This window comes from Ptychodera flava, unplaced genomic scaffold (genome assembly GCF_041260155.1).
Source record: "Ptychodera flava strain L36383 unplaced genomic scaffold, AS_Pfla_20210202 Scaffold_66__1_contigs__length_654902_pilon, whole genome shotgun sequence".
NCBI classification, from domain to species: Eukaryota; Metazoa; Hemichordata; class Enteropneusta; family Ptychoderidae; genus Ptychodera; species Ptychodera flava.
In genome coordinates this window covers 261,887-284,108 of record NW_027248388.1, presented here as the reverse complement: position 1 = coordinate 284,108, position 22,222 = coordinate 261,887, and the positions used below count along the sequence as shown (strand labels likewise).

Genomic DNA, 22,222 nt, shown 5'->3' with positions numbered 1-22,222 from the left:
ATATGTTGAATTCACCTTTTTGTGCTAACCTCTGTGATCAACAAACAACCATGTTAAGGAGTTCATGTTCAAAAGTAATATGCAGCGTCGCATTGACATCGGGGGCGTATCTAGAAGAGCAATAAAGAGAACAAACAGCGAACAGAATACTAAATAAAAACAGGGACAAATGAAGGTTCAAGATGGCAGACGACAGAGCATGTACACTCACACTGTACAGCCAAGTCAAGGAGGCTGCAGTTACTTGCTGAGTACTATCCCAGAACACAACCGTTGCGACACACGTGTACGCCCCCTCTTGGTTTCTCTGGGGAGTGAACGCCAACGTATGATTTTCAGAAACCACTACATCGCCGTATTTCCATTGTACGCTGCTTGCAATGGGATTACCACTGACTTCACAGTACTTTGTGAAAGGTCTGCCTTCAAGTCCAGTGTTATTGACGTCAGATAACGTTATTTCAGGCCCATCTGAAAATATAATTGACGCTATCTTGTGTTTGCGTTATCTGCATATTTTTAAAATGGTATTCAAGATCACATGCGAATAAGTGAATTCGAACAAATGCATCTGATCGTCTTGACAATGCTATATTTTGGAGACAGAAAAGCCTGCCGATAAAGGACTTGAACCAGCTTTTAGTGCGGGGTTCTGTATCGACTCAGCTGATACATAGTGAAAGGCTTTTGGCATCCGCTGTGCTGTCACAAGTTTGCCCTAACAGCATTTTGAAAGAATCCATTTTGATTGATTCTCATAATTTACAGTAGAATCCATGAATGTATCCCTCCTCATCCAGCACTGAGAATCCAGCACTAGAACACAAAATTGATTTCCTGTATCTGGCAAAACTGCCGAATATTCTGGTAGAATCTAAAATAGAATCCAGCATAATCCTTTGGCACGGTGGACTCAGTTTTTTTGGAATACAGGAGAGATTCCTGGGATTTGCACTAGTAACTCATGTCATGTGCGACGTCATTGAAACTATGATAATGAGCAAAGAGCTTTCACTTTTAATGCAACGAAGGTGGATGATGAATACCTACACTGTACATCGAGAAATATCTGTAAGGTTGTACTGCCAGTAGTGTTATCCCAAAACGTATTGTTTGCAGTACAAGAGTAGTTTCCGTGATCGCCACGTGTTACGGATGTAAAGTTTAACCAATCGCCGCCGCCGCGGACTCCCCAAGACACGACATCCACTCCAGGGTTGCTCTCAACGACGTCACAGAGGACACCAATGCTGCTGTTGACAATAACTTTGCCAGTTTCATTTATTGGTCCATAAGTAATCAAGGTAATGATAGGTTCATCTGTCGAGATAAAGGATAGGAATTACTGAAAACGTCGTGTGTGTTCTTCATGAGAGCAGTTTGATATGATAAAAATTATAGTATTTGATACGCTAGTTACCTCCCTCTTGTAAGATTATTTCAACACACTGTTTATATTCATGTATTTAGACCTTTGCATAGGACCAAGTGTACTTTAGCAGGACAAGTGGTTTGTTCCAAACACGCCTGTTTCCGCAATTCCACGCGAAGAAAGAGAATTCAAGTAATTTAGAAATTGCTAAGTTGACAAAAATTCGAACAGCAAAACGTCTGTTTCGAGTATCGTCACATGTAACGACTACAGATTTTCAAAGCTTTGGGAAACTTTTTCTGTTATGAGTTTAGTGATCAACAATAATAAATTGTTGATGTGTCATGACTAATGTATAAGTATTCAAAGAAAAATTATTGCACTTTTCAATCTTGTTTATCGAGAAACCAATAAATATCTGCGCCAAGTCAATCATAATCGTAAATGCGGTCGATGCGTCAATGTCAACCAGAAAACATTCCATAACCTTGGTGCAGCACACTGTAGTGTGAAAGGAAGAAAGCTGCCCTTTATTTTAACTTTTTCATGATTTTTAACATGAAAAGTGATTTAAGTTGTTTACCTTCTTAAACCATTCTGATATACTGGTAAACTGTGCTCAACCTCAACTTTGCTTGCAAGCAAGAGAAGATTAAACATTCAGTGAAACATTTTACTGCCGCGCACATGCACGCACATTCTCACCATCCACGGGTAACATACATGGTCATAAAGTTTGAACCCCATGCCAGCTTTTAAAATAGAGTCTTAATGGGCTCTGCCTTTCATATAGATAAGGGTAACAGCTACGACTAACAGAACTCCTGCAAAATTATGTCTTCACACACATTGCGAACGCGATTAGGTGTCTCCGGAACCGCTATCATTTACTTACACTGTACGTCCAAGTACAAATGTGCACTTGCTATTTCCAGCGACCCGTTCCAAAACGTTGTGTTCGCTTCGCATGTGTAGTTGCCAGTGTCGTTCTTGAGCGCTGACGGGATCTCAAGTTGCGACGAGGTTGAAACTTTTCCGTCTGGACGAGTCCATTTGTAGTCAGCCTCGGGATTAGAGTCGGCAACACAATCAGCGGTAAACGTATTTCCAAGTATAACTCTCCCGTTACTGTTATCTTCAATGCTGACACCAGAGAAATCTACAAACATGTGATTGATTTAATAGATTAATTGATTGAATGATTAATCTATCAATCTATTTAGTCAATTATCTGTTTATTTCATCAACTTATTCATTACGTCATTTATTGATTACCGTACTTATTTATTATTTTATTCTTACTTACTTAATTAATTAATCATTTATTTATTTATTTATTTATTTATTTATTTATTTATTTATTATTTATTTATTTATTTATTTATTTATTTATTTATTTATTTATTATTTATCTATTTATTTATTTATTTATTTATAATATTTATTTATTTATTTATTTATTTAGCTATTTATTTATTGAAAAGATTAATAAATAAGTGCCATCTTACTTACATTGTACGTCCATAAAAATCGAGGAATTTCCATATCCCATTTGTCCATTGAAGAATGTGTTATTTGCATGACACGTATATGTTCCAGCATTGGTTCTATGCGAATTTGCGATAACAAGTTCTTGGTCATGGCTAATGACGTCATCGTTGACATCGGTCCATGCCATATCGCCTTCGGGGTATGCATCGACGTGGCAGCGTGCGACGTACACGTCGCCCTCAATCACTTTACCATCACTCAGGTCCTCTATCTGTACTGACGGTGAATCTGCAATATTAATATGATCATTTGATTTTATTTGTCATTTTCAGTCGCTTGACGATACAAATTAGTTTCAGTACATTATGGTTGGCATAGATATCAAGGGTGATGCGTTTCTGATTTCCACATTACAGGACTTTCACATATTCTCTTTTTGTTTCTTCTAATACGTAGATGTCTGTCTGTCTGTCTGTCTGTCTGTCTGTCTGTCTGTCTGTCTCTCTCTCTCTCTCTCTCTCTCTCTCTCTCTCTCTCTCTCTCTCTCTCTCTCCTCTCTCTCTCTCATATTATATACACCGCCGATTTCTTTGCCGTTGTATCATTTTGTTTCTCGATCTGTCTTGTGTCGAACAAATAGAAAATATTTGCATTTTCCCATACTTACAATGTACGTGGACGTCATATAAAGCGATGCCTCGTCCAATGCTATTGTCATAGTACATATTTTCAGCCACACAAGTGTACGTCCCAGTGTCTCGTCTGCTGACGCTGCCAAGATTTAACACCCCACCGTCTGAATTGTTGCGTCCATCAGGCTCTAACCAGTACCAGGCATTCAGTTTTTTAGGGTTACCGTCCTCTGTAATTTCACAGACTGCGAAGACTTCATCTCCTTCGAGAACGGTCCAATGGTGTAGTTGGTCACGGCCACTGTTGCAGGATCTGTACATATAAAAAAGATAATACATTGGCACAAATAACTTTTAACACGATTGGAACTAATTTAGGAAAATTGGATCTTTATCTTTTTCAAATTTCTCAAAAGTGTTAGTTGCCCTATAGCTGAATGTTGCAATATTTCAAATTACTCATATAAAACAAAAGTGTAACGTAAAAAGAAAAGCAGATGAGCTTACATTTGTAGATTGTAAAGACATTACTTCACCATCCAATTATCACAAATTAGTTCCAATCGTGCTTTTTGTTAAAGCATACAAAACAATTCAAGCAAAGGAGGGGGCGTATACAACACTTGTCAGGCATTTGTTTTTCCATTTTTGCTACGCTAGACGGGCGTCATGAATTGTGATGTCACTATCAGCGTGACGTGACTGGGTTTATGATAATATTGTCACTCAATCGGTAGATTGGAAGCAGCGGTCTTATCCTCAAAGGATGTAATGAATACTGGAGGCAGCTACTAGTATACATCTAAGAGGCTACTTTATTCAACTGGATATAACACAACAATCTAGAGACTGGTCATTAGCTGATGAATGACTGGAGACTGACCGTTACACGTTGTACCCAGACATAAATACTTAGCCACGTGAACAATAATGGCATAGTGTTGTTCGTTTTTTTCTGAAAAACTTGAACTAGCAATCGTTGCTTACACACTAGTACGTAAGATAAGACAATGCATATACTTCATACCAGGAAGCGAGCTATTGCTGTAGTCAGTCACTATTTTCACACATTTGTGACGAAACGCCCTTGCTATGACTTGACAGACCTAATAACATAATATTTAAAGGCTACGATAAAAAAAACCCCACAGTTACTGGTTTTTCAATTCTAAGCTTATATTGTCGGTAAAAATTGGAAGTCTTAAACTTTCAACCATTCCTTCTCAAAATCAAGAATAAGAAGAGTAGAAATTAAGTATCGTCGTCCTGAATTTGCTACCAGTGAAAAAATTCCCCAATATTTACCGACAGTTGAAATTCTATATAGCCGCCTATCACTTTTCACAAAACTAACACGATTAAAAAATCATTCGCTCCATAAGCTTCGAAATGAATGTACTATGTGGTGTTGAATAGCATTGGGTAGATGTAAGCGAAATACTGTTGTACTGGCAAATTTGACATAAGCAGGGGATAGAAATTGACCATTTTGAACCATTTTATACCAATAATATATACCTACACTGCACATCCACAGATATGTCGTCTATACACGTCAGTTGAGGCCAAAGTTCAGACGAAATATTCTGGCTTTCGTATCGGCAGTTATACACCGCCCCATTGTCTGTCTTCTGAAGTCTGGTTGAATATTCATTTGTCGAATCGTTGGCGCGCGAGATTTCCTCGCCGTTCTTTAACCACACGAGGTCACCCCAGGAGCCACCGTCGACATGACAGGTGAATGTTGATTCTGATTGGTTTGATACTACCGTGTGACCTGGGCTGACCCCACATACAGGCCCGTATTCTGTCATTATAGAAAGTCAAGTTATTGAGTGGTGAAGCATAAAATTACTTTTGCATATAACAACATAACATTAAAATCATATTACAGTCCACACACAAAGTTGGGTAAATATAGAACTGGTAACCTCACAGGGAGGCTGTGGTGTTCTTTTTTGTTTTGATTTCGTAGTTTTTTGTTATGGTTTTTTGTGTTTTAGTTTTCGAAAGTGCAGTTGATGCATGGTTAAAACAAGTGTGCAACTCTCTTCATGATAATTAGTTCAGGAAGATACGAGAAACACGTATAGATTTATACAGGAGTGTTACAGGTTTTTTTTCTAACAATTGATGACGTCATCATTTCTGTTGTATTCTGTATGGAGTCGCTCAGAAGTTTTCACCAACCGAGGGGTGAATTAAGTGTCGGTGACGCATATACATACCCAGTACCACAAGCTCAGCCCTGGCGAAACTACTCGAACCGAGCAATGTACACTCGTAGATCCCAGCCAAAGCTAACGTTGCATTGCGCATGATCAAATGATACTCTCCGCTGGATGCCTCCAAAGTCGCGTTATATCCCTCTCGATGTAAAGTGGAACCACTCGTGACTTCGACATAGCGAACTCCATCGTAGAACTTCCAAGCGGGCACATTGCTTCCAACATGATGGAAACTGCAATTTAGTTGTGTGTCTCTGCCCACAACAGTGACTGTGTCTGAGGGTGTTATGTTCAGACTTGCCATTGGAGGACTAGGTGTTGGCGTAACTGCACCTGTAGAAAAATGCAGATATATATATATATATATATATATATATATATATATATATATATATATATATATATATATATATATATATATATATATATATATATATATATATATATATATATATATATATATGTATATATATATATATATATGTATATATATATATGTATGCTCAATGCTAGAGTAGAGCTAAATTCACAACTATATATATATAAATATATATATATATATATAATATTATATATATATATATATATATATATATATATATATATATATATATATATATATATATATATATATATATATATATATATATATATATATATATATATATATATATATATATATATATTATATATAACCGTACTCTCTGTGCCCAAGTTCAGAGGTTGCCGTAAAGCCATTATGGTGATAACCGGGAGGGCACATTGTATACATTTTTGTGTGTGTGTATATATATATATATATATATATATATATATATATATATATATATATATATATATATATATATATATATATATATATATATATATATATATATATATATATATATATATATATATATATATATATATATATATATATCACATGTTTGTTTTACCTTTGTCTCATGGGGATGACCCTGTTTCCGAAAGTTGGAATGGTCAGCCGCTTGGTCAACCACTTTTTGATTTCCGCAAAAAACGCATGCACTGCCCCCAGGGCCTAATAAACTGACCAGGCCCTAACATTGTGACTTATACAAGATAGACATTGCTACAAGTAGAATACTATGTATTTTTCAGACGAGTTTCGGAATAGCCAAAGAATGCGTAAAAGGAATTTTAAAGCGTGTCGATGGCTTTGGTAAGCTAAATTTGATGTCATAAGGCGTACAAAAACAAAGTGCAAGATGTTTAATTTGTTTAAAAATCAAAACGATTCAGTTTTGTATTGTCATAGCATAATGTCGACAGTTTTGCAAGAAATATATTAATTTTGGCAAGTTTTCGCATGTTTCATTTGCCCTGCTTATATGTTTGTAAAGTGTTTATTGTTAGCTTTCTTTTCACAATAAGCTGTGTTCGACTTTACGATTTGTTTCCATTACAGAGATTACCTGAAAGTGAAAATTCGATCTTGATGAAGGCTTCTAGGTTTCAGGGGCAAAACACCGCTCAAACACAAAACACAACCATTTAACTTGGATGACTGTATAGTGTTTATGTGCTAGTAAAATAAGACTAAAATTATACCTGCTTTCGGCGACAGTAGAACATAAACATCTATTCTACGTTTCAGGCATGTCATTTATGTTCAATCACTCACAGTGTAAGTCTGATTATAAAGAAAACTCAAATACAAAAACAGTTCAACGCACTTGTTTACAGATGTTTCTTGTGGATGCACTCTGAACTTTTTAAAAATTTCCTTCATAACATCAACTGTTTAACATTATGACTCAGCATATAGTACATAAACATAACAAAACAGATGATCGGGTGTTGTATTAGTTTACTTAACCTCTGCTGTCTTTTTCCGCGTTCCAGTGAAGCGACAATACATGCATGACCTCGCAGAAGTGTGACCTCTGACCGCTGGGTTTAGTCTGACCAAAATCTCACCTCAACATGGGTCCCTGTATGAAAGCTACACTGAATGTTTTCGTCGAACAATATTCGGGTACGACAGGTTTCAACATGTGTTTAATAGTGTTGATCATTCGCCACTTCACTATTACTGCAGGTATTGTGTATAAATTGGTGCAGGAAAGAAAGAAATACGAGTCTTGTTGCCCATTTATGACACTATAAAAGTGTGCCCCCCCCCCAGAAAAGGGTAACCTACATATCACCAAGAGATGCATAAAACATGGTCGCGGGATGGAGCCGTGCAAAAATTGCCCACGACCAGTTAAGAAGATTCTGAACAACTCTGCAAATGTTTTCGCTTGTATGTTAGGGTTGTTGCCACTTCAATTCCTCACCGAAAATGCGTTCAGAGCTCAAGAGGTTTCAGAGGCCATGTAAAATATTCGCTTGTTTAGCGATTGTCAGTTTTGAAAGACTCGGGTCAATACAGAAGTCTCCGATACAGTTCTTGAAATACTTTGAATCGATGGCTTTTGATTTCGAGGTTCGTTCATGAAGGAACGAAACCCGTCCGGTACCTTCAAGATGCATTCAATGACGTCATGACTAGCGTCACGTAACTATTTTGCTAAAACCGTCGAGATGTTGAGTTTTTTATGTACAGGCCATTCCGTTCTACGTTGACGGATATAGAACTGTGTGCAAAAATCTTCCCTCGTCTGCTCCCCTTGTTTGTCAATTCGCGTTTTAACATGTCCACCATATTTACGTAGAATGTATTTTCGTTGTATCTGTGACTATAAGAAAATCTCACCACCAAAAAAGAGAGTGCAGGACGTGTAACTATGCTAGATTATTGTTCACAGCGTGAAGTTAAGCATGCACATACTACTTTGCATTCCATAGCGACCTCATCAAAGTCTTCCTTTCATGAAACCAAACCAATCGATTAAGGTGTGTCCACTAGCTATTCAAAGACGTGCTCTATACCCAGCTAAATATAAATTAAAGGGCAAAGATTTGTTTTCAACCGTTCTACTCGTAAAACCACAAAGGCTTTGACACTTCGTTTGATTGTCCGTTTGATTGTCCGTACGTTTAACATCATCGATTAAAGTCTCCTGTAATTTAAATATGCCCATGTCAAATATGTCAAAGGGGTGTTCCTTGGTATTCAAAGTGTCCTTGTGTGGGCGCTATTTGTTAAAAGCGGCCACCCGCTTAAAATCTGTGATTGGTTAGATTTTCTCTTTCCATGGTAACTGTGGCAAAATTTGAATAGGTGACAGTATACCTTTAAAATCTATGTATGATGAAATACTTTATAACTCTGTTTTGTAAAATTGTTGTCTGCGTTCTCTTATTATATATATATATATATATATATATATATATATATATAATATATATATATATTTATATATATATATATATATAAGATGTCCTATTGAGGAATTGCAGCGCTCGATACTGAAGTAGAGCGTTATAAATAATAACAGAACTACTTCAAGTACAAAGTAATGACATCTGTTACTTAAGTTTCATGTATCCTGCAATCATCAGACAGAAGTGAGAAGGTTAGAGAGAGAGAGAGAGGAGAGAGAGAGAGAGCGAGAGAGGAGGAGAGAGAGAGAGGGAGAGGGGGGGGGAGGAGGGAGGGAGGGAGGAGAGAGAGAGAGAGAGAGAGGAGAGAGAGAGAGAGGGGAAAAGAGAGAGGGAAAGAGAGAGAGGGAGAGGGGAGGGAGGGAGGGTGGATTGATGCCATGGATAACAGGATTACGACAGGCATTAACTTGTTATATTATATTGGTGTTCCATGGAACAGGGTATCTTTGATTTCAGAGTATGTTTTGAAAGCTAGTATTCTTATTTCAGCGCCTTATCTCATGCATGATGACTGTAAGTCATGTTCAATTTTTACCTAGAGTAGCGAAAACCTTTTTCTCGAAGTCATTATCAACTGGAGTGGCATTTTGATCATCAGAATTAGGGAATCGATTGCATTTAAGGGAGCGTTCAGTTATTATGGCCGGGAATGAGCCGGCAAAATCCAGGGGGTCACCTCAAATTTTAAAACTGCAAGGGGGGGTCGTGTATTTTTCAAACAGCTCAGAAGGGGGGGTCACTTAATTTTCATAAGTATTCGTCCCGTCAAAAAGCATTTTCAGTGTTGAGAAATATTCTGGGAGATAAAAATGATTCGTTATATGATTTCATTCTCTGAAGTTATTCACCTGTAAATCTGAACAAAAGTATAATTATCTGTCACATGAACATCTTGACTTGACAACTCTGAGGCTTGTCTTATCGTTAATCAAGCTCACTGCACTGGGGGCGATGAACAATTACTTACATACCGGTATTAGAGATATAGTAAGTTTTGTCAGGGAAATCATTTAACAGTTACCTGTACTGAGACTACTAGTACCATGAAAAGTTAAATAATACTTTTAGATGAAATTGCAATATCATAATTGTTGTCCACATGTGAACTTTTAAATACCCTATTTGAATCAAGTACATTTGTATCAATTATCAAACACCTATAAAAGCACAAATTAATTTAGTTTAGCATTTAAAAAAAATATTCTTAGTTTTCTCATAGACTCCAATGTATAGTGAATCAACATTTCGGTGAAATTCCAAAATCCAATTTCTTGCACACATTTCAACCTTTAACCATCCTAGGCTAACTAAGTACTTAAAATGATTTATGAAATGTCTATAAATACACAGATTTTGATAGTTTGTATTGGAAAAAAAATATTCATTTTCCTCATCGACTCCCATGTACAGTGAATCTACATTGTATTAATCCAAAATCCAATTTCTGGCGAACGCATCCATTTGTTACCACCCTAATCTAATCAAGTACATTGATATCAATAATCGAGAGTACATAAATACATAGGCTTACCTATTTTGTATTGGAAAAAAATTATTCATACTTTCCTCATAGACTCCCATGTATAGTGGATGAACATTTGCAGTGAAGTTCCATAATCAGATTTCGTGTACACAAAATATGCACCTTTAACCATCATATTCTAATCAAGTAAAATAATGTTAATTATTGAACATCTGTATATGCACAAGTATACCAAGTTTTTCATTGACTCCCATGTATAGGATGAACATTTTTGGTGAAATTCTACGGTAAAACTTTTTGTCCGCATGCCAGTTGTAACAACCCTATTTCATTTAAGTACATTTATGTAAATTATCAAATATCTATAAATGCACATATATAGTTTTGCACTGAAAAAGTATTACATAGATTTCTCAACATGTATGAGAAAATATATGTATACCATGTATGGTGAATCAACATTATCAACAGCTGATTTTTAATTAAATCCAAATATCAAAATTTTGTACACACACGCTTGCACATATCAAAATTTTTTACACACGCTTGCACAAAATATTGCGATCCACCAGTAATTTCTGTCCAACCCCTTTGAGGGATAACTTCAAAATTATAGCAAGTCAGAAGGGGAAATCTAATCATTAACATCTTTTAAGTTTTGTAAGGAAGGTCATTTGAAAAAATCTAAGCTCTTTTTTGGGGGGATTCTATTGCTCCATACCCCCGAGGTGTTTGTGTGTGCAGGATTACACAAGCAATGTGTGGGGAAGGGGGGGGGTCATTAAATTTTTGTCATCTTGAAAGGGGGGTCATCAATTTTTTGGTACAATGGGTAGGGGGGTTCACTTATTTTGACTGATGCGCAGGAAGAATTTGCCGGCCCACCCCCGGCCATAATAACTGAACGCTCCCTAAGCTTTACTGGATTTCCTTTTTTTCTCGTTATTATGGTGACTGTGATATAATTTTGAGACGCTATCATTGGAATCTGATGACGTAAAATTGGCAAATCGATTTTTTTTTCTGAACGAGCCAAATTTGAAGGGAAAATTTTGGCGACCATCATTTATCGAGATCTATAGTTCTCGGATTTCTACAATTCTTTTCTTATCTAGCACTTTAGGGGCTCTTGGAGTAAGAAAACTTTTTAATGTTAGTTTTCGGCGAAAATAGAATTTTGTAATCCATAGAGCTAACACAGGGGTAGCGGCAATTTTGAATTTCAGAGTTTTTAAATCTTGAGTAATTGTTTCTCTTGCACCAAAAGTTGTACGGTGACCCCAGTTGTTACTCCTGATTTTGAAAGAGGAAGGTTGAAATATTCCATGGAGAAAGTTAGAGCAAAAGCTCAAATGTTTTGTTTTCGAGGCGAATACCGCCTTAACTTGAAACTTCATACAGTTTCATATTAATCTAGTTCAGTCAAGTAGTTTGCCTTATTTCGTTACAAAAATTAGATGTGAAGTCTGATGTACTTTTCGTGACTTTTTTGTCTTGTCTTGTTTGTTTAGCCCAACATTTATGAAGATCGAGGAACTAAACGGGAAATTTAAATTGGAAACCTGTAAATGTTAACGGTACAACAGAACGATAGAACAGTAATAGTATTAACAACAAAACAGCTGAGAGCTAGTACTTGATAACTTGCACCACTGATTGTCTCACGAGCCTGCCGGGTGCGCGCAGGAGGGTCAATCCTTGTGCCATGAGCGATCAGTGTTTTACACAACCAGTATAGTGTATTTCCGCGTGTCATTGAACGGAGCATAGACTACCCAGTAGAGATTCGACCCCGGAAAAAGTTTTCTGAACCCACTCACTCAAAAATAAGTAAAAAAAAAACATCTTGTGTTTAAGAGAAGTTATTCATTCACACCATTTTTTGCATTTCTTTACAAATGAAACAAAGTTCGTCTTTCAGTAATTCCAGTTTATCAAACGAGCTGTGGCTGGCGATAGACAGTGGCCCCACTCCCTCTACTGTCTCCGGTCTAAATAGCTATTGATAGACGACGTCAATACATCGTTAAAGTTACACCACGGGTCAAAGCTTTACGACTCTCGTAGCCGCTGGCGATAACATACATGCATCCTGGTGCTCTGCTTTGTACAGTACTTTCTCCTGCCCCTATACTGACTGTACCTTGTGTTGAACACTCCGATATGGCTATAACCTTTGACAAATTACCCGTATGTCTATTTGTAAAACTGCTTTTGCTCCTCTTAAAACACCTAGAAATGTCAATTTTTAACTCAACAACGCAGACGGCAGTACCGTGGAATGTTAGCGAATTCTACTCCGCACTAGTATTCATTTCCAAAGTGAACACTCGTTTTAATGCTTATGGAGCAAATGGATTTTCGCGTTCTTCGTTTTGTGAAAATCCGGAAGTTTAAGTACGCATAACAGGCATGTTGGCCATTTTGACTTTAAAACATCCGTAAATATGTTATGTGGGTTATTTTTTCTTTAGTACCAAATTCAAGCTGACCCCCGATTTCAAGTCTTGATTTTGAAGGGTTGAAGGTAAGCTAATTTGAAGGGTTGAAGGTAAGCTAAAAGACAGTCTGAAACAAATTTGAAGTCTTTCATTTTTGAGGCGCGGACGACCTGAAGATTATAACGATACTAAATATGTTTAGTTATACCTAACGTGGTGACATGTTTTCGGTACATGCAGTTTCAATCAGGATAGCACTTAGTCTGAGTGAATCGGACAACAAGGAATAGTACTATGCCAATGCACATTGTAATAATAATGACCCTGGGAGACGTTTTCGTCCTTGGGGAATCCGCAGCGTTTCTAATAGACGGACCAAAGAACACCTAAATTTGATGAATCAATGAGAAGACAAAAATCATGATTATTTTGATCATTTTTCTAATACATTATTTGATTTTTTTTTCAAACAAACATGTTGGCACGTACTACCTTCATCGAAACTTCGAACGAATTGGTTTCGGTCGATGGTGGGGTCAGGCTAAATTGGTTTTCGCCGTATTGGCCTTAGGCCGTGATGTTTCAACGCGGAGTTAGGGAGAGCGTGAGTGACCGAGTTTGTTTGAGTCTAGTTGGTTTGAGGCCGAGTCGACCCCGAGGTCATGTCAAGCAGAATACTAGGTTATTGTCTGGTGGCATGGGAGAGCGTACTCCAGTACAATGCGAGATAATTTTTGGCAATGGTATAATACTTAGTCTCTTCTAACTGTCTATAATTTCACTTTGGTTGACATTGTTTATGCAACACAGCAGAGGAGCATGATGTCTTTCATATGTTTTCAGAAATCACAAGTTTTAAATCTGCCAACACTTCAACAAAATCCTCGATTATAGGTTTGCTTTCTGACAAACCTGGTGTGCATGCTAACAATGCCGGACACCTATTACTACCACCGAACAGCGATTCGTGTTGACCCTATTTTATTGTGATTTTCTATTTGTTGCTTTTACCTGATTAATTTCACTTGTACATCGATTGAGTGATACTGAAGAGTTTTGAAATTCTCTTTCTCACTAACATTAGATGAAACTTTTTGGCAGCCTGGTTCCCATCGGTGATAGGAAAATTATCTGTTTACCGTGAGTCTTGAAATTCTCACTGGTCAGTTAGGCAGTCTTACCAGAAACCATTAGGATTGTCCATACCACCGGCGAGAATCGGTCGAGAATCGGAACAGTTCTCACCACATGTTGGTGAGGACCCGAATTTCTCGCCTGTAGTAGTGGTGAGAATGGCAGTAGAGTGCGACAGTTGGCTAGAACGTAGTACTTTCTCATCATTGTCACACGTCCCTTCCGTGTAATATCCCGACACCGCGCATATGAATGTATACGTGCATGTACAGAACACAAGAGTTGACCACAAGCCGGACACTTGGAACAGAATATTAATCAGAAAGGGGCCACTATACTGGAGGTGTTCCTTGTTTACCAAGCTATAAGTGTCCTCACGTTGACCTGATCTACCAACGGACAAAGGGAAACGAAAAAGAAGATAAATTCCTAATGAATATTCGTTAAATTACAGACCCTAGTCAGAGATGTTTCTCTCTGGGGTCTATGGTTAAATCTTATTTCTCAATGTTTAAGGCGGATTTTTGTCGGTATGTGTTGGCCGCTCCCCCTCCCCCAAAAACACAACAACAAACGACAACAACAAAAGAAACAAAACAAAATTGATCAGGTAAACTTTGGGCTGTGGTCGAGTTGGTTTCGGTCGAAAGTTGACGGGTCAAGCAGAATCACTAAAATAACATTTCATTGCAGTATGTTAGTGAAGCAGCAACATCGAAAAATCGTAATCTTATCATCAACGTTCATAATCCATTACGTTGACATTCATGAAATTTTCAACTCTCCCTGATCGATGTGAAATCTCTTTGTAGTAGGTTGTACATTTTATGCATATAATGGTTTACTAGTGCCTTCAATTTAATCCGGATAATTTTGCATGTAAACCAAGTCACATAGAAATAGAGAGAGTCCTTTCCGGGGGGGGGGGGAGTTCTTACCAGAGGAAACATCTTGTACGCGGTGTTTCGATATGATTTCACTGACAAATTCGCTGTTATAATTTCCGTGTTACACTGTCGTTCATGTTTAAATTGGCTGTGTTCACTTTGAAAGCTTTCTTTGAAGTTCATACTGGGAAGATTGATGAGATATTACTGGGAAGACTGTTACTACAAAATCTACGCGTAGGAAAAGAGTGGAAACGAGCAATTGCTCACTGTTGTAGACTTACTAGTATTTATGACACAATGGAGAGCTACTCACAGGCATTTAAACACTTAGCTGAATGTAAAACACAAAGGTCAATCAAGGGGCCTAAGTGCGCTGGGCGATCATTGTTCACACAAGTGACGCAGTATTTATCAGCATTTCTTTGTAAAGACATGACTCTTAGGACGATTGACCCTGGAAAAAGTGTGAGCCATATAATTCACTCTAATATACGTCAACGGCTGGTTCTTTAATTTGAATACGTACTATCTTCTTCTGCAATTATTTCCTTTACAACTGAATTAGACTCACTTTTTTCCAGTGAGCCCAGCTTCTTAAAAAAAGGCGTGTCTAGATCTGCTAGCTATTGATAAACGACGTGCATGCATGGCTTAAGTTGCAGAATAGGTCAGAGGTCATGACCCCTCTAGTCGCACAATAAAGAAGTCATGCTGCACTCAAGCAGTTTTGTATTGTAGATTGTGTTTTCCGTCAACTGTATATGTGTCTATTGTTCCATTAGCTTTAACATTTGCCAATTTAATGCCTGTAAAGTGCAGTTTATTTCTACTCACACTGCAATATACAATGGCGGGGACTTGATTTGTCAACTCTAGCCGTACCTGTGTCAGGTCGAATGTTATTGAAAACTTAACTTCAGTCCTTATACTTGTATCCGTTTGCTAAAACAAGCCATTGCACAACACTGAGTGCGTTATACTTTGCTGTGTTAATCTCTGTATTCGTATATGCACCACGGATGATAATATAGTTAGCTGTAATTTTTCCCACCAAAATTTTAGTGCAACATTTCCCCACTTTTTATGAATTTTCTGTAATTTTTAAATAATTTTGGACCAACTGAATACCACATTTCATCGACTGAAAAAAAATAACATGCATTTAGAACAGAAAATATACGATCTTGGAACATCATCATCTCTCAGTAGCCTTTGTTACATAACCGGGGACCATACCCGACGTCATAAATCTTAAAAGCAGAGAACATCAATTTTTCGCCGGATTTACACCATAAAGGGTTAATTTTGTCGTCAACGTTCATCATTCGTCATTTCGCACTTTACTATTATAATTGAGACGCCCTCGCCATTACAGATTTCAAAAAATAAACAATCACCACCAATGATGAGTTGAGTAGGATGTCACGTGATCAATTTTCTTGAAAGACTCGCTACTGCTTTTAGACATTGTCTGTTTCTATAATTTGTTTCCAATGATTTCGAGAGATTGTAGCTTATCTATACTCTTACAGGCATACTGCAATTCCTTATGTTTAACTCTGTTTGTTACACTATTGAAAGTACACGGAAATAAAAAAAATGCAAATATCGAGTTGTGATGTCAGACTTAGTTTGATTATGGTCGAGTTGCTTTCAAGGCATGTTTATAAGGTTGTCGGACTGGGTTGGTCTACGGCCGAGTGACCCGACTGCTTGTCAAGCAGATTACTAGACTGAGTAAGCAGATTGTCAAGTAGATCACCCGGACACTGTGGTATATATATCACATTTACGCCTTTTTAAAATTTTGATTAACTCGGTATAAGTTATACAGCAAGGGGAGCGAAAATGATCATACACACTTTTTGTAAATCTAATTTTTAAAATGAACGAACATTAAAAATATCACAGTTTGTACAAAATCTTTTAACAGCAGGTTTTAAGTCTATGTCTTCGCTCTAATTAATTCAACTATTGCCTAGTATTCGTGAAATTCATACCCCATTTGTTAGTGTAAATTTGTGACCTGAAAGCCCCCTATTAAATGTAAGTTTGCTTGCGTATGTTTTTTTTGTTTTCAAATTGACACGTGTTGCATATGAATGTTAGCTGACATAGGACTGCCACCATTATATTCCTCGATAATAACCGAATGTGCAATTTATTTGTCAGGTAATTTTTAATGAATGTACGCAGTACGGGAAAAGACCGGAGGTAAAAATTCTATGGAAAAAAACATTGACGAAAATCAAACATCAATGTCTATCTGTACCCCGACCTGCCAGTGTGTCATACCTTGCTAACTTGAATAGATTTGACTGAAGAATTTTCCTAAAATTATAACTCGCTTTTTGATTCACCGTTTTCTTCGTTTGTTTGCTTTCTCAAAATCGTCAGGATAGGACTTTATACGACAACCATCTTTACGGTAACAGTAATCATCACATAGTGAACTTACCGACTTCCGCCTGTGAAAGTAGTAGCCAGTAAAGAACGCAGACGACGAAGGAAAACTTCGATTCAGTGAATGGCATCTTATGTTTCAGGGTTTCTTACTCGTCTGTCACTTTGGTTATTTCTGCACCTGTGGCGAGTGACACCCTTAACGACTCTACAAAACAGCTAGCGTCGTAAAATACAGGACAACGCAATCATCGAAGGGCAAAAATGAAGTTCATGCTTGGCTTGAGTTTTGTCCCCACGTTGACCTGGGTCTGCGCGAAAACAGAGGTAAGCAAGCGAGAGCGAATATTCTGCATGACTGCTCGTAGATCTAGCTCCTTTTAGTTTTCAAATGCAAATTTCGTCAGCACCCTCGCCTGTCACGTACTTGTCGCCGATATTAGGTGAGCAAAAGAAAATCAATCAAAATTGAAAAGGTCATTTGCGAGGATTGTGCAACTTAGTTGATGTCTTCGCTTGGCATGTGGAACGAGCTTAGTATGAATCGTGTTTGTTTGTTATCCCACGGTGAAATTTATGGATGTAAATCATACTTTTCAGTTCAAAGATCAAGTCACGTATTAAGGTTAACTTTTCAATTATTTTATTTTTTGTAAAAATTGGAACGCAAAAGGAAAGGAACCGATTGTATCGCGAACCGGGGGCAAACATTTCAGTTCTTTTTTTTTATGAAAGTTGAGGTTATTTTCGAAAACTTCGACCCGAGTGTTGAAAAAAGAAAGCATAAGAGGGGCTGCTGGTGTGGCCGAAGTGTCGTATACCAAAACGTCACTGTATATACAAACCTGCTAGATGTTGTTGTATTAAAATGTTATAATTGCGCCTCAGCTTTTGAAGCATAACTGGGGTGAGTTTTTTGCCTGCATTGCTCTGTGCTTTGCAATATCATTGCTAATATCTTATAGGGCGCAACCTTTGTCGCGCCAGAGGTTAAAATTAAAAACTTTATTTCCTGAAGATGCACAGTTGATGCTTACACGGTTCATCATAGTAATAATTGATGATTAGTAGTCGCGCCAGCGGCTTACTGACTACGCATGCGCTTATTCATAATATACTATGCGAGTAACCGGAAGTGTACCCTTCTTTCATGGGCGCCGCCATGTTTTTTTTTGAGTACTCGTAAATAAACAAATACGAAACAAATTACTATGATATAACATGCCTTTTATAAAATATACCTCTTTTATTAGCCAGTAAATGTTATTATACACCTTGTCGCTGATACAAAGTATCGTTGATATAGATAAACGGAGAAAACTGTCGTGCTTATGAACGGGGGCATACGCAAAGAATGCTGGGATTGAATTATAGAAGAGCGCCCCCTGTGTCGATAATTAGATTCAAAAATTGCAAGTTTTTAGAGGGAACGCTATAGTTTTCAGCTTGCAAGTGAAAGGTGGGCAGTGCGGTTACCATTGCAATGATAATTATTGCATAATACGTCCCTTGTTTAACGCAATAGACTGTTATCAATCAAAATTTTTACACGCTACAGAAAATCTATACCTGCCCTGCTGCTGCTGCAGGGTTTGACGTCGTGTAAGTACGTGAACTGCTTTCATCAGAGGGAAACTGGGCATAGTTGTCATATAAACGTTTATGAAGTAACAATTACAGTTTATCATGAATCAATACAAATAACATTGCCAATCTTAACCCCTGGCGCCATGGCGCGACACCAAGGGCTGAGCCCTATAATATTAATTTAGAAGGAGTACAATAAAATTAATTGTTATACTTGCTGTATACAGAATGATCACTACGCATTGCATAAACAATAAATTCAAACACTCAGTTTACCTTCTGAAGGAAGTATATGCTGTGTCAGACCCGGGTAGGTATGATTTTCTGTTTAATCTGTCAAGAAGTTGGACATAAATTGGCAATTTTAGCCATGATAACAACCCCCGTTGTCTTTAATAAATAAGGAACGTATTGTGACATCACTATCATTGCAATAGCAACTGTACCCCTAAGCTGAAAGTCAGCGTTCCGTCTAAAAACTGAGTAATCTAGGTAATTTTGCATCTAGTTATTGACACAAAGGGCGCTCTTCTAAGTGTGAACTTCGATCTTCTTCAACTTCAATGCGAGCTTTCTTGGCGTGTGTCCCTCGCTCATATTCACCATATTTTTCTCTTTTTTCAATGTTTTAGGCGTGATGGTAACGACATTTTTATTTATTTTGTAAGAGGTGTGGAATAATACTACTTAATCGATATGGTTCTTTTTTATTAATGGAGTTTTCAGAAATAATACTTCGCATGTTCCGTATTTGTGTCTTTACAAGCACTAGCAGAACATCACGGCGGCGCTCATGAATTTAGTCGGGTACACTTCTTGTTACTCGTATTATAGTATATTGAACCAGCGCATGCGTAGTCAGTTAGCCACTGGCGCATAGGAATATCAATCGTGAAAGCGACTGATTCATACGCAGTAACTTTATAGTTCCATTTTTAGTTTTAAGTATTCGTAAATATCCAATGTGTTCGTTCTTGATGGGCAAACCGGCAAAATCGTGTTCGATGTCCTCTTGTTCAATTCGGCAGTACAGCCTACTTGAATGTAAAGTCTGACCTTACGGCTGACAATTAGTCCGATGTTAAATTTAGTCGTAAGTGGTAAAAATTCAAATTGTAATCGGTGTGTCAAGGGCATCCTTACGGGAGAAGACGGAATATCTTCCCTGAACAAAATGACTGCAACGTGTCGCTAAGATTTTACTTAAAAAGTAATATGAAGCCATGTCATCGTGACCATCTCCATGCAAAATATCCAATCTAATTAGTAGTAAAACACTGAGAGTGGACGTCAGGTTCTCTGTATGTCTGTCTTTGCTGCCTTCCCCTATCACACGGCCTTCATCAGTATTTGCGCTAAAATAATAGCTCTACTTTCGTGCAAAAATAACAGCTTTACTTTCTACAGTAGGCACTTTTGGCATCGATGTGCAAACTCGAAGGGAAATAACGAGTGTCTTTGTTTCAGTCCTCAGTTCTCTTTTTCTCCCTTTCAAATGATGAATCAGTTGACTGGAAAACTTCAGTCTGTTCCCCTTATACTATTCAACAAGCTGGCTCGTGGCTATGTCTAAAGCGGAACAAAAAATGAAATAAAAATTGAAGATCAATTATAACGCGGAAAATTGTTTAACAATTATCTCTGAGACAACAACTATCATGTCATCTGGCTGTAAATGCAGTAGCTCTTAACAAATCTCGCTGTTAACAGACATACCCCTGTATCTCAGCGATTAGATTAGGATAGAACACGCCTCGGAGACAGATATTCGGACTCTCAAACTTTTACAATTCGTTTCTGATCTATAAATTGTGGGTGCTCAATTTAATTCTCTTGTGTAAGAGAAAATTTAACCAATTCAGTTTCTCAAAAGTCATTTTTCTCCCTAGAGTTAACACATATAGACAATTTTGAATTAAAATGTCGTTCAATCTTGAGCAATTTTTTTCTTCAGGAAGAATTTACACGGTGACCCTCCGATTTTTATTATTGATTTATTAAGAGAATCGTTCAAAGTTTGAGCAAAAGTTTAAGTCTTTCAATTTCGAGGCACATACCACCTTAAGTACGAAACAAAACTATAATATTGTTTTCTTTACCTGTCATAGATATCATTATGCCGTTTACAATAATTTGGATAGCCACTTTGTAAATAAGCAACGCTCATTTCCCCATTGACCTGGTAACAAGTGAGGAGCAAAGGGCCGAAAGATGTAACATTTGGTGACATTCATATTGTTGTTCCTGAGATAACGAAAATCTTCCTTTTCCCAGTCTAGAGATGGATTAAATGAACACACTACGCATTGCCCATAAAATGTAACTCAATTACTGGCAAGGGGAACTCTAGTCTAGACTAAAATTCAGTTTACAACTACAGCCTTGTGGAATCCATACACAATTGTTAAAGGTCGAGCTGTTAGTTGTACAACAGGTATTCAGATTCCGAGAGTAAAGCAAGGTACTGTGCACTGCAAACAGAATAGCTATCATGGAATATGTACCAAAAACCTTGAGATTACACTACAGAAAAGAACATACGTACTTTATAGTAGGTTGTCGAATTAATCTTACAACGTATATTCTGGAAGTGTGTTTGTTATTAAGTGTATATGGGGCTTTAGGGCTTGACAAGTCACTCGTTGCTTGTGTCATTATCTGTCTTATATCGACATATCGTATTGAATCTAGTACGTTCAAATCTTTGAACAGCGCGTTTGTTCCAGGTTTGCGAAGAGCGAACCGTGAGCTATGCATACCTTATTTGGACACTAATTGTGGTTGCACTTTCCGTATAGCCCCGATCTGATTAAAATCCGATGTTAAGATGAGTCGGTCTTTTTTACGCTATCGAATTAAGATCTTTTTCTGCGTCCTCCCCTCGCTATATCTTAAGCGGAGGACTGCAGATAACAAATACAGTAATACGATAGTAGCGAAAAAAAGATCGGCCCATTACAATATCGGATTTTAGTCAGATTGCGTACAACCCTAAATCCCTCAATGCCATTCTCGGTAATTCTTTGGAGGTCGCCCTCCAATCCTATACTTCAATCTTCCTCAATATTTCTTTGTTTGCTTTGTTTATTCACTGTGACAGTTGAGATGACATTTCTTGTCGTCTACATAGGTCAGTCGTGTTTGTGAAGCGGCCGTGGCTTTATGAATTCCACAAATCTTGAACTTCAAAAAGATGATTCCTAAAGTTGCTTTCAGGGAGTTTCGGGGGTATTTGCAGCACCTCTTTCTTAAGGTTTGTTTGTTTGT

The 22,222-nt window shown here is 37.5% G+C and overlaps 1 protein-coding gene across 1 annotated transcript; it reads right to left on the bottom strand.

The window, feature by feature from the left end:
• Nucleotides 1–2,890: 2,890 nt before the first annotated feature.
• On the bottom strand, nucleotides 2,891–17,659 carry LOC139128740 (uncharacterized). The gene is made up of 5 exons (XM_070694470.1): nucleotides 17,424–17,659; nucleotides 5,724–6,056; nucleotides 5,018–5,302; nucleotides 3,531–3,808; nucleotides 2,891–3,151 (listed from the first exon to the last, which is right to left on the bottom strand). Exons 1-4 carry the CDS (start codon nucleotides 17,497–17,499, stop codon nucleotides 3,702–3,704), a joined length of 801 nt encoding a protein of 266 aa, XP_070550571.1. The 5' UTR covers nucleotides 17,500–17,659; the 3' UTR covers nucleotides 2,891–3,151; nucleotides 3,531–3,701.
• Nucleotides 17,660–22,222: the final 4,563 nt, after the last annotated feature.

Coding starts and splice junctions, on each gene's coding strand:
- LOC139128740 (XM_070694470.1), bottom strand. CDS start 17,499: ATGCCATTCACTGAATCGAAGTTTTCCTTCGTCGTCTGCGTTCTTTAC. Junction 5,303..5,723: donor GGCTGAGCTTGTGGTACTGG/GTATGTATATGC, acceptor CTATAATGACAG/AATACGGGCCTGTATGTGGG. Junction 3,809..5,017: donor CATATCTGTGGATGTGCAGT/GTAGGTATATAT, acceptor TTATATGTACAG/ATCCTGCAACAGTGGCCGTG.